The sequence below is a fragment of the Aegilops tauschii genome, chromosome 4, assembly GCF_002575655.3.
Source record: "Aegilops tauschii subsp. strangulata cultivar AL8/78 chromosome 4, Aet v6.0, whole genome shotgun sequence".
NCBI lineage: Eukaryota > Viridiplantae > Streptophyta > Magnoliopsida > Poales > Poaceae > Aegilops > Aegilops tauschii.
The window spans coordinates 23986532-23997191 of NC_053038.3; the positions used below are offsets into that span (position 1 = coordinate 23986532).

General features: G+C 47.9%; 2 protein-coding genes and 1 long non-coding RNA gene across 4 annotated transcripts; 2 read left to right on the forward strand and 1 right to left on the reverse strand.

The window, feature by feature from the left end:
- The first annotated feature begins 897 nt into the window (after positions 1–897).
- LOC109778828 (homologous-pairing protein 2 homolog) lies at positions 898–3651 on the forward strand. 2 transcript variants are annotated; one of them, XM_020337414.4, is made up of 6 exons: positions 898–1055; positions 1183–1208; positions 2353–2620; positions 2710–2780; positions 2867–3055; positions 3263–3651. In XM_020337414.4, the coding sequence occupies exons 1-6, from the start codon at positions 1028–1030 to the stop codon at positions 3362–3364; spliced, it is 684 nt and encodes a 227-aa protein (XP_020193003.1). In that variant the 5' UTR covers positions 898–1027; the 3' UTR covers positions 3365–3651. The 2 variants fall into 2 exon arrangements, with proteins under 2 accessions (XP_020193003.1, XP_073352238.1); XM_073496137.1 differs by lacking the exons at positions 898–1055; positions 1183–1208 and adding an exon at positions 1297–1469.
- Positions 3652–3672: 21 nt separating this feature from the next.
- Positions 3673–5008, reverse strand: LOC109778831 (uncharacterized). The gene has a single exon (XM_020337416.4). The coding sequence runs from the start codon at positions 4895–4897 to the stop codon at positions 3857–3859; it is 1041 nt and encodes a 346-aa protein (XP_020193005.1). The 5' UTR covers positions 4898–5008; the 3' UTR covers positions 3673–3856.
- A 2675-nt stretch (positions 5009–7683) lies between these two features.
- Positions 7684–10421, forward strand: LOC120962378 (uncharacterized). The gene is made up of 2 exons (XR_005753145.2): positions 7684–8025; positions 8109–10421. It is a non-coding gene; the product is annotated as an uncharacterized lncRNA (long non-coding RNA).
- Positions 10422–10660: the final 239 nt, after the last annotated feature.

Sequence of the window (10660 nt, forward strand, 5' to 3'; positions counted from 1 at the left end):
TCGCTGGCTGTTCTACGTGCGTGATAACGTGTTTTGAATCAGAATGATTGAATTGATTGATCGATGGTTACAGGCCCCCTTTTATATGTCCCGAAGAGACACGACGATCCCTCGAGGAGGCGTCGGTTCCAGGAGATCGAAGGGAGACGTCGGTTGCGGGACAAACCGCAACGACGGTTTGGGCAAGGGGAGATTTTCCCCTAATTACAAATTGTAATTAATTCTAACACATACATAGACGAAGCATGAAATGGATGGCCACCTTGTCTTGAGCCTCTTGTGTAATACTAGCATCCACACATTGCTGTCTTTGGTAACTGTTGTATTAGCCTCACAGACCAGGATTTTTTTCCTGCGTTTGACAAGTTGAATTAATCAGTGTTTGATAAGTGAGCAAACTTGTGGGCAAATTGAAAGTTCATATTTAGAGATGCATCTAGTTTGTCATCTATGTTCAGTTATGATTAATTTGCTTGAAATTGCACTTGATGAGAAAGCGTTTATTTCTTTGATTAGGCCTACCTGTATATGTCTGAATCTTTTGACTTGCTCAGGATGGAGCTAGATCCGCTTCCCGAGGACTAAGTCGAGCTGGTCACTTTTTTTTCTGAAAATATAGGCCTTATTTCAAAGGAAAGAAATGATTTGGCGCGTTTTGGGAAAGTTTTTTTTTTTGCAAGAATAGCAGATAGTCTAGGCAATGGGCCTAAACACACAGTAATAATCACTAGTTGCGCTGTTTCTGGGCTGACGCTAGCGCCAGCGAAGGCGATACGGCCCACGCCCGTGCCCCGGAGCGCGCACGCCGGGGGTTTTGGCGGGAAATCCACGCGTCACTAAGCGCTGCGGGCCCGCTGTGTCAGTGACCCGTATCACAGTGGAGGCCAAACCCTTCTTCCCCCTTCCCGTCTTCTCCCCCACATCCACCCCACCCCATTTTCCCCTTTGCCTCGCTCAACCGCGAACAGCATCGACTCGGCGGCGGCGGCGGGCGAAGCAGGCGGAGGAAGCGCCGAGAGAGCACGCAATGCCGCCTAAATCGGACAGCGTCGAAGGTATGCCCCCCGGTCGATCCAACCCTATCCACTCCCGATTTGAGCTCCCCCCGCTCGATTCCGCCCCCAATTCCACCAACCCTATGCCGTCATGGTCCTGACCACCTTGTCTCGGTTTCCTGTGCAGGAATCGTCCTCAACTTCGTCAACCAGGTAACGACCCCCCTCCGTCAAAACCCTCAACCCCAGATTGCCTGCCTCCGCTTAGGGGATCAACCTTGTGCTTGCCGCGGCGCTTGCACGACAAGCGTTGGTGTTTTGTCCCGTGTGGGAATGTTTGTGAACTTTAGCAGGGATGCGTGGTTCTGTACCAAACGATGCTAGCTAGGTTCTGCCTAAGTGCCTGCTATACATGTTCAATGTCAGGAGCGTGTATTGCGGCATATGAAGGAGATGATGATTAGTCGCACGGAGGTTCGTCATGACAGCATGCTGTTTGATTTTTTATGCTGGCTGTCATCCGTAGTTGCTTTGTCAGAGGCGACTTGAACAATTCTGAGTTATGTTAGAAACCGCAGTTGTCAGTCCAGATAATCGGTCTATGCGCATTTCATTGCTTTGTTTATCATCGTGTTGACAGAACTCCAAATGACTGAAGCTGTATCATTCTTCAGTTCACACCTGTCTTTGGAATCTGGTGGTGGTTCCTAAGATTGAATAGTTCTCAAACTCAAGAAAGTGTTTCTTTTCAGCATGTCTTGCATTCTGGTCTGCGGATGTTTCAATGTAGTCAACACAATTCATTAACTTCTCTTTTGAATTTTCTCCCCTCTGCTTAACTATACTCTCCATAGAAGTATCTGTCTGTGATTTTGTATGACAAGTATCCTCTAAGGCTGATTGCGACTGACCGACTGGAAGTCAAGTGCTTACAAATGGATACACTAGTATTTCCAGATAAATTTTGCACTCTTCAGTATAGGTCGTTTTTCTATAAGCAGTATAGGTTATTTTATTTCGGTATCTTAATGGTGTTGCAATTATATGCACCTGAAGCATTACTGCATTACTGCATGAGTTATCATTATCATCTTTAGTTTCACACCGATGTTTTCCTTTCAGACACCGTTCTTACATCTGTTTGGTTAGAACCAATCATCCATGCAAAGTGAGAACATTATTTGTAAAAGAAGTTGTATATCATGCGTGAACTTTATGCAAAATATCAAGAGATGAATTAAGTGGTCGGTTAGATGACTTCAGATTATTCCGTCTCCACTCTATGTTTGCTACTGTAGCTCCAATCTTTACCATACTAGGCAATAATGATGAGTGGACTATCGCTATGATTCTGCAGCAAAATAGGCCATTGAATTCTCAGAATGTGGCTGATGCACTACAGAAGTTTAGTCTTAAGAAGACTGCAGTGCAAAAAGGACTGGATGCATTGGCTGACAGCGGTCAAATATCCTTCAAGGAGTATGGCAAGCAGAAAATCTACCTTGCTCGGCAAGACCAGTTTGACATTCCAAATGGGGAGGAACTTGAGGAGATGAAGAAAGCAAATAGCAAACTACAGGAAGAACTCGCAGAGCAAAAGAAAATTACTAGTGAGGTCGAATCTGGTAAGCTCTGTTTGGTGCCATGGTCTTTGTGGTCTTTCTCAATGCAGTAAGCAACTATTAGTGGTAGCTAAGTACAAATCCTATCGCAGAGATAAAAGGTCTACAGTCAAACTTGACACTGGATGAGATTAGGTCAAAGGAGGCCAGATTACAAAGTGAGGTATGTGTGCATGTTAATATGCTTCTTAGTGCACATGAGTGTGTTTGTTCAACCTAGTTTTAACGGCAGAGCTCATGTTTACGCAGGTCCAGGAAATGGAAGAAAAATTAAAGAAATTGCAGAGTGGTGTGATCTTGGTGAAACCTGAAGACAAGAAGATAATTGAAGAGACCTTCTCTGAGAAAACTAACCAGTGGAGAAAGCGAAAGAGGATGTTCAAGGAGCTATGGGATAATATCACCGAGAATAGCCCCAAAGACCAGAAGGAATTTAAGGTTCTTGTTGCCCCTTCTTGTTTTACCTGACACTTGATTAATGCATATATGATATATGTTTCTTTTCATTTGCGCACTTGAATGGCAGGCTGTAACTGGTAGTAGTTGTTTAGTTCATTTGCTGTCGCTGCTTCTTGTCAGTCAGCTTTCTAGTATTGCTTTCACCCTACCAGCCATCGTATCGATGAATAATATTTGTGTGTGCAGGAAGAACTTGGTCTTGAGTATGATGAAGATGTGGATGTGAACTTCCAACCATACAGTGAAATGCTGGCGAGTCTCAACAAAAGGAGAAAAGTTTCTCGCTGAGGATGTAGGGGCATGGGAGTATCTCAGATCAGATGTAGTATATTACATCAGTTTTATCAGCCAAACAGCTCTATGGTTTTACTAGTTTCTTAGGCAGGCCGTGTGTTGTAGTTTGTCCAGACAGATGATGTTCGTCCGCTGATGATAATATATCTGCTCCGAGGACTCTAGCTGGTAGGTTCAGTAGTAGTTTATCTGAGGTTTGCAGCATGTTTTGAACCAGTCATGTAATATAACTTTATCACCATCTTAAATTATATCGAGGCGTCTTATCACTGACAACATAAGCTTGTGGTGTTTGCTCTCTGTTCTTCGGTGAAAAATCGGAATCATATTAATATTTACTTTCCCAATTCTCTATTTACATGGCATACACAAAATTTAATAACGAATGATCTGCAATATATAGCTGCAAGAGTTCAACTGCTATCAATCAATACAACTAAATCAAGAAACCATCTCTGCTGTGGCCATATGGCTGCAGCTAGACTGCTAGAGTCTTCTGTTCGTCCTGACTGAAGCCGGCCTGCTCCTGGGCGTATCCTGCTCTTCTCCGCGTTCCTCCGGCAGATCCTCTGCGTCTGAGCTGTAGTTCCGAACATGTCCGATCCTTCCGAATTTCTTTGCATCGGCCAGATCCTCGCCGCCGTGGAGCATCTCGTCGTCGGCATGCGCCCTTCCTGGGTTCCTCCTGTGCCTGTCGTCGGTGCTGCCGGACCCTGCTCGCGAGAGCTCTATGGCAGCCTTGGCGGCCGCCGCCGCCGTGGCAGCCGATTCGAAGGCGGCCTGCGCCGCCTCTTCCACGTCTTTGAATGTCAGCTTCGAGTCGGCCTTGTCTCCCTCCGGCTCCTCGGCCCGCGGCGTCGCGTGCCGTCGGTCGTCGTCGTCGTCGTGCCTCTTCTTCCTGTGGCCATGGCCATGGTGGGAGCGGCCGGCCGAATCCTCGTGGCCGTAGGAGGCGGCGTCGCTGTGAAGGCGCACGGGGATGTCCTTGTCGGCGCCGATCTCGAGGAGCACCATCTGGCGGCTCTCGAGGCTGGGCAGGGCCGTGGAGAGCCGCTGCACGAGCTTGGCGTTGACGCCGCAGCCGGCGCGGAGCTCGGCGGCGGCGGACGCGAAGCCCCGGCCGAACTTGGCGGCGAGGAGGGCGCGGGCCTCCTGCAGCTCGGGCAGATCCCCGCAGCGCGCCGCCGCGTAGCAGAGCCCCGCCGCCGCCTCCCGCAGCTCCTCGGGGCAGTCGCGGTGCGCGTCGAGCAGCGCGGAGCGGTCGGCGAGGAGCGCGCAGTAGGCGTCGAGCAGGAGGAGGACGTCGAGCGTGTCCCGCTCCCGGATCACCTGCTCGGCGCGGAGGAGGGCCCGGTCCGGGTGGCCCTGCCGCAGCAGCTGCTCCACGTCCCCCCGCGCCTGCGCGCACCGCACCTCCCGGTGGGCGCGCACCACGGCGATCCGCTTCGTGGCCAGCCCCAGGAGGGACTTGAGGCGCGCCGTCTGCTTGGTGGTTCGGCCCAGCAGCACGTCCAGCGTCCTCCCCATCGGTCGGCGAGCGAAGCCCAGGTGGCTGAGTGCTGACGGTTTGGGGGGGAGGGTGCGTGGTGAGTGGTGATGAGGCGGTTTTGCGTCGGTGTTTTATACCCCCGTCCCGTACGCGCGCGGGGTGGTGTGGAGGTGTGAGTCGGAAGGAGAAAGACAATTAATTCGGACGCGGGAAGGATCCGACGGCCAGGAAGGAGGTTGCTTGTGGAGATGGAGATGGTTTGCTTTGTGGCGAAGGCGTTGTCCAGGGCGGCGAGGCCGACGTGCATTCAAATGCTCTCTTTTCCCGGTCGACTGGTCGAGTGAGTCGACGCGCGTGCCCACGAGCGGGCCGAGACCGTTTCGTTTCGTACGGAGCACAGGGGACCTGTCGACCGCGACTGCTCGTAGTGTCTTGGTGCTGTTATTGTGGTGGACTGGTGGAGCGAAGAATGGTTCGTCTATATTGGGACGGACGTTTGCTACGGCGAAGGCGTACGTTTTCCATGACTGGCTTGCATCTTGTCTTATGTTCATGGCTTTACATCGATGGCCTTTTCTGCGGCTAACAACGACCAAAATGTCATGCTATATATTTTAGGAAAGAAAAGTAGTTGCAAATCGTATTCTCATTCCAAATGTTCATAGCTTTACTAGGGTTTAAAGTTTGGCAAAAGCTTTTCCGCAAAAAGCAAAAAAAGTTCCGCAAAAGCAGCGAGAGTGTTCCATCTCACCTATTCTGGTTCAGTCTGTAGGATTGACATTACATGGTGAGCGTGGTGTGAGAACTCCCTTGCTTGTGGAGATGGAGATGGAGATGGTTTGCTTTGTGGCGAAGGCGTTGTCGCGGCGAGGCCGACGTGCATTCAAACGCTCTCAGTGAGTAGACGCGTGCGTGCCCACGACCACGAGCGAGCTGACACCGTTTCCGTTCGTTCGGCTGGGTCGGAAAGACCAACGACGCGGGCCGATCGGCCGCGATGCGATGCGATGCCTGAGGGTCGGGTTTCGACCGGGCGACCGGAGAAGGGCCTGGGCCGGCAGCCGCCACGTCCGTCGGTACGTACGATTCTCAGGGCGTGGCGTGCGTGGCGCGTTCTTCTTCTCCTCTTTTGACGGGCAACCGTGACTTCGTGGGTTGGGGGGTTTTGCGGGGAAAACGACGGCGAGGCGGCTGCGGGTGGAGACTTGAGCCGGTTCGAGGGGATATCCAGACGTTTCGGCGCTCTTGTGAGAGGATGGATTTTGCAGATCATTTGCTGCTGCTGTGCTTTCGTTTCGTACGGTCCACAGGACTGTCGACCGCGACGGCTGCTCCTAGTGTCTTGATCCGTGCTGTTATGCCTGAGCGAAGAACGTTTCGCCTAGATGTCATCTTTGTCTTGTGTCTATGGCTTTACTTCGATGGCCGTTTCTCCCAACACCACCCGAAATGTCATACTATATATTTTAGGAAAGTGGTTGCAGATTGTCCTCTCATTTCATACGTTCATGGCTTTAATATCGTTATTATCACCAGGGGCTAAAGCTTGGTAAAAGCTTCTGGTTCAGTCTCTAGGATTGACATCACATGGTGAGCATCGTGTGAGAAGACAACTCCCTCTTTTCACGATGTCATTTTCACAGTTGAAAAACCGAACCACCGTCGTTAATGCAGGAACCATCGATTGATTGATCAGTGACCCCTGCTTCTGCTTTGCAGCGGCATTGGTCCAGCATGCAGGAACTGCATACTACGTACGATCCTAGGAAGCTTCGGTGCATGGAGAAAACGGCCAACTAGGCGTGAAACACTTGTCCCTTTTTGAACTTGTGAGACACTTTTCTCCTCTTCAACTTGTGAGGCACTTTTCGTTCCTTGGCAACGCACGAGTCATGCATCCCTCCTCCGCCCGTCCGCTGTGGATTAGTCTCGCTCGCACAACAGCACAGGTGCACGCGGTCGTCCGGCGCTGGAATCTCCAAATCAGCACTCGACCGGGCGCGTGCGTGTGCTCGCGCTTTACTTGCAAAGTGGCAGCAAGCCGGCAGGTAGGAGTGTAGGACTACTCCGGTGCGCCTGATGGCTGTTGCTGGTAATAAGAGAGGTGTTGTACCATTCGGGGCGTTGATCCGGTCCAGACCCAAGTGGCCGAAAACCTTCGGTCACAAGTCAAACTTCTCCAACGGAAACGGTCACAAGTCATGACAAGTCTTTCTCAGGTTTGCCTAAATTTACGCCATCTAGATAAGCTACTCGTAACACAAGCAATTAGGCATACACAAGTGTTTTCAAGAAGAAGAAAAATTAGGTATGTACTCTCTCCATCTAAATATAAGTCCTTTTAGAGATTTCACTACTACAGACTATATATACGGAGCAAAATGAATGAGCCTATATCTAAATGTAGTCTTTATAGTGGAAACGAGTAGTATATATTAGAATCAAGAAAGTTCACCAGCTAGCTGTTCAAACCTTTGACATATGAAAGTCAGAGGTGCAACGTTGCCATCTTTGAATACTTGATTTGTTTTTGTTGTTAATTGATCGTTCTTTATTTTTTGGTGACTTGCAATCTTGCATGAGCAAGTGCACTTGCTCGCAGTACGTAATTAGATAGTACTCCCTCTGTAAACTAATATAAGATCGTTTAGATCACTGCTTTAGTTATTTATAAAAGATCTTATATCGAATATTCGTTTCTGAGCTCGAGCTCAGCTGCTCCTGAAATCATTCCCGTTCGCCCGCATGAGGATATGTGCTCGTACTTGTATTTTGTGGTCGTATATGCTGCCACGCATCGATCTAAAAATGCTGCAGCTCTGTCTCGCATTCATTGCGACGGGAGCCAGCACGGTACGCGCGGACCAGGTGGTTCTCGCACGGCTCGGGCATTTTTCTGTTCCACCCTGAGCCGTGCCCGTGACCCGGTCTCCCTCACGGCCACCGGCCCCGGCCCGCCATAATTGCATCCCCCACCCATGCTCCCCCTCGCAACCAACACGACCCAATCTAGCATCGTACTCAGCCGCTGCAACTGCACGAGAGCCATGCCCGTGTCAGCTTCCTCCTCTGATGGCGTACCCTTGCTGCGACGCGGAGCTAGTCACCGCCATAGCTGGAGGGTCAGAAACCTAGATCCAGGTTCTACAAGTGCATCCTATACGACGTGAGCATCATCCCTTGTGTACTTTTGTGTGTTTTATTTATATCCTGCTTTTCGTTGACCCTGATCCGTTTACTCCGAATCAGATCGGTCGTGTTGTGGCGTTCGCAGGCATCAATGAAGCATATCAGCAGGCTACCCAGTCTTAACCTGCAAAAATACCAAGTTCCTGCTAATAGCATTGGACATGCAGTTCGATCTGGCAGACAAATGTTAATTTCTTTTGTTCTCTGTTATTCGCCTGCCTTAACATAGGATTTATCTGAATATAAGTTAACTGAGCGGCTACGCCATCTAGCTAACTGAACCATGCTGAATACAACTACCTGCTGCTACCATTTTCAACTGTAGAACCACATTTGCGCACCACAAACTGATTCCTCGAACAGATCAGTTATCTCCAGATGCGCACAAAAATAAACTTACGATCTGCTGATGGAAGGAGTTCACCTTACCTCTTCGTCCAGCCTCCGGGTTAACCATCCTAGTCGAGAGGCCAAGGTCCAGGATCCGCACTGACGTCCTGTACCATGGCACAGCATCACGCCGTGACGGAGACGACAAGCACCCACGCGGGACGACGCCCCACCATACGGAAAAGGCCCACCGTACGCTACTGTAGCCCCATGTATTGCGCCTGTATCTTTCTTTTCTGTGGGCAAAGACTGCTGCGACAGCTGGACTTTCTCGCATCCCAATAATGTAGAGAATGACCAGGATTTAGGGTGCAGCTGAGCCTGGGCACCAAAACGCCCCTCCCTATATCGAATATTAGTTACGGAGGAGTACTAAATAATAAACAGAAAAGTAGGCATGTGTGTCAGGGACAGCTAAAGATTTAGGGCAGGGCCATATCGGTCGAAGAATTGGTCACATGAGTGGAATACAAAAACAAACTGCAAAAAACTAGAAAAGGCACAACTATATTAGACTCAAAGTAAACAAGTAGGACGGGTTTTGTTTAGTCAAGTACATTTCATAAACTGTGGGAATAAAATATCTTGGACCAAGTCTTTCGTGTACATAACTTGTCTTCTCCAAGAGATTATAATGTATTAATAACTAATTCTTGAACACAGCAAAGTTGTAATTCTGTACGCAGGCCTTTGTCGGTGCTTCATGGTGTACAAATGTTAAGAATGTCACATAGACAAAAAAATGATGTGGCAAAGCAATTAAGAAAAAGAATTGGTCACATGAGAAGAGCATAAACAAACCGCCAAAAACTAGAAAAGGCACAATTATTAGACTCAAAGTAAACAAGTAGGACGGGTTTCTTTAGTCAAGTACACTCTTTCATAAATTGTGGGCAGAAAATATCTTGGATCAAGTCTTTCCTGTACACAACTTGTCTTTTCCAATAGATTGTACAATAATACCTAATTCTCAAACACAACAAAGTTATGTACTTATACTCTTTTCAGCGCTTCACGGGGTGCCGGTGCTAAGAATGTCACATAGGCAAAAGACTAATTTGGTAAAGCAATTAAGGAGGAGAGATAGCTCCCCGTAAAAAAAAAGGAGAGATAGCACTTCGATGACCTCAGAATCGATGTCAAGCGCACAGACCTATGCAAAATGTCTACCAAACAATCCATAAATGAGTTTAGTTACTAAACAATTAATGAAGGGAGCTTAGCTATAACACCAAGCACATATGCATTGGAGAGACGATATTCTTTTAGAACAAGGAGACATTAGTTGTTAAGCCTTTTAATACACTTAGCCCCACACATAAGCACCGGTGCATTGAAAAAGGCCTTACCAGATACTCCCTCCATCCAAATATATATAGGGCCTAATACAGTTTTTGAGATTACATTTGACCACGGCTTGTATTCCACCTCTCTTCTCTTTCCTCTCCTTTCTCTACTAACAAGGCACAAATCCGATGTGGCATCTCTTATAGAAAACAAGGAAGAGGAGAAAAAACAAAAACCGGGTAAAAACAACTGAAATGAAATGGAAAAGAAAGGAATTGAAGCTTCCATAAGCTTCTCAAAACCGGTCTTGGGAGCTTCTGTAATTGGGAGGAGCTTCCAACGCGTACGATATGTTGGATGGGCCGGTCTGCTAACTAATCTATCGAGGGATGTGTGTGCCATGTACGAATTACAATGTATTTAAGCGCCAAATAGGATTCACCTGACATGACAAGCGTTGATGAAAAGGCGAGATGCGTTAAATGAGCCGGACAGGTGAGCAACACTCAGACGCGGAGGAGGAGCTCTCGGATCTGCAGCCCCCTAGAATCTACACGTCCATTATTGTCTCAGGAAGGATGTAATTAATGCAGATTAATTTTGCTTTGTGTCAATACAAAGTATATACTCGCTTGTATTCACAGCAAGAACAACTTTTTAATTCGTGAACATTTTTTAAACATTTTTAGTAAACAATTTTCAAATTCTAGAACGTATTTCAATTCATGGCAATTTTTTCAATTTTTGAATATTTTTCAAATTTGTGATGGGCCGGCATAGGGGTGTGGGCTCTTTTTTACACCTATTTCTTTTCTTAGGCAGTTTTTACCTAGTCCTTTTTTATACCCAGGTCCGTTTCACCTAAATGTTCATGGATTCAAAAATAGTGCATGAATTTTTTTAAAAATAAAAAAATTCATAAATTATAGATAATT

What these genes read in the sequence shown, in the direction of transcription:
- LOC109778831 (XM_020337416.4), bottom strand. Translation starts at nt 4,897, where the DNA reads ATGGGGAGGACGCTGGACGTGCTGCTGGGCCGAACCACCAAGCAGACG.
- LOC109778828 (XM_020337414.4), top strand. Translation starts at nt 1,028, where the DNA reads ATGCCGCCTAAATCGGACAGCGTCGAAG. An exon ending in TCCTCAACTTCGTCAACCAG is followed by an intron (nt 1,209 to 2,352) that starts GTAACGACCCCC and finishes ATGATTCTGCAG; the next exon opens with CAAAATAGGCCATTGAATTC. An exon ending in AAGACCAGAAGGAATTTAAG is followed by an intron (nt 3,056 to 3,262) that starts GTTCTTGTTGCC and finishes TTGTGTGTGCAG; the next exon opens with GAAGAACTTGGTCTTGAGTA.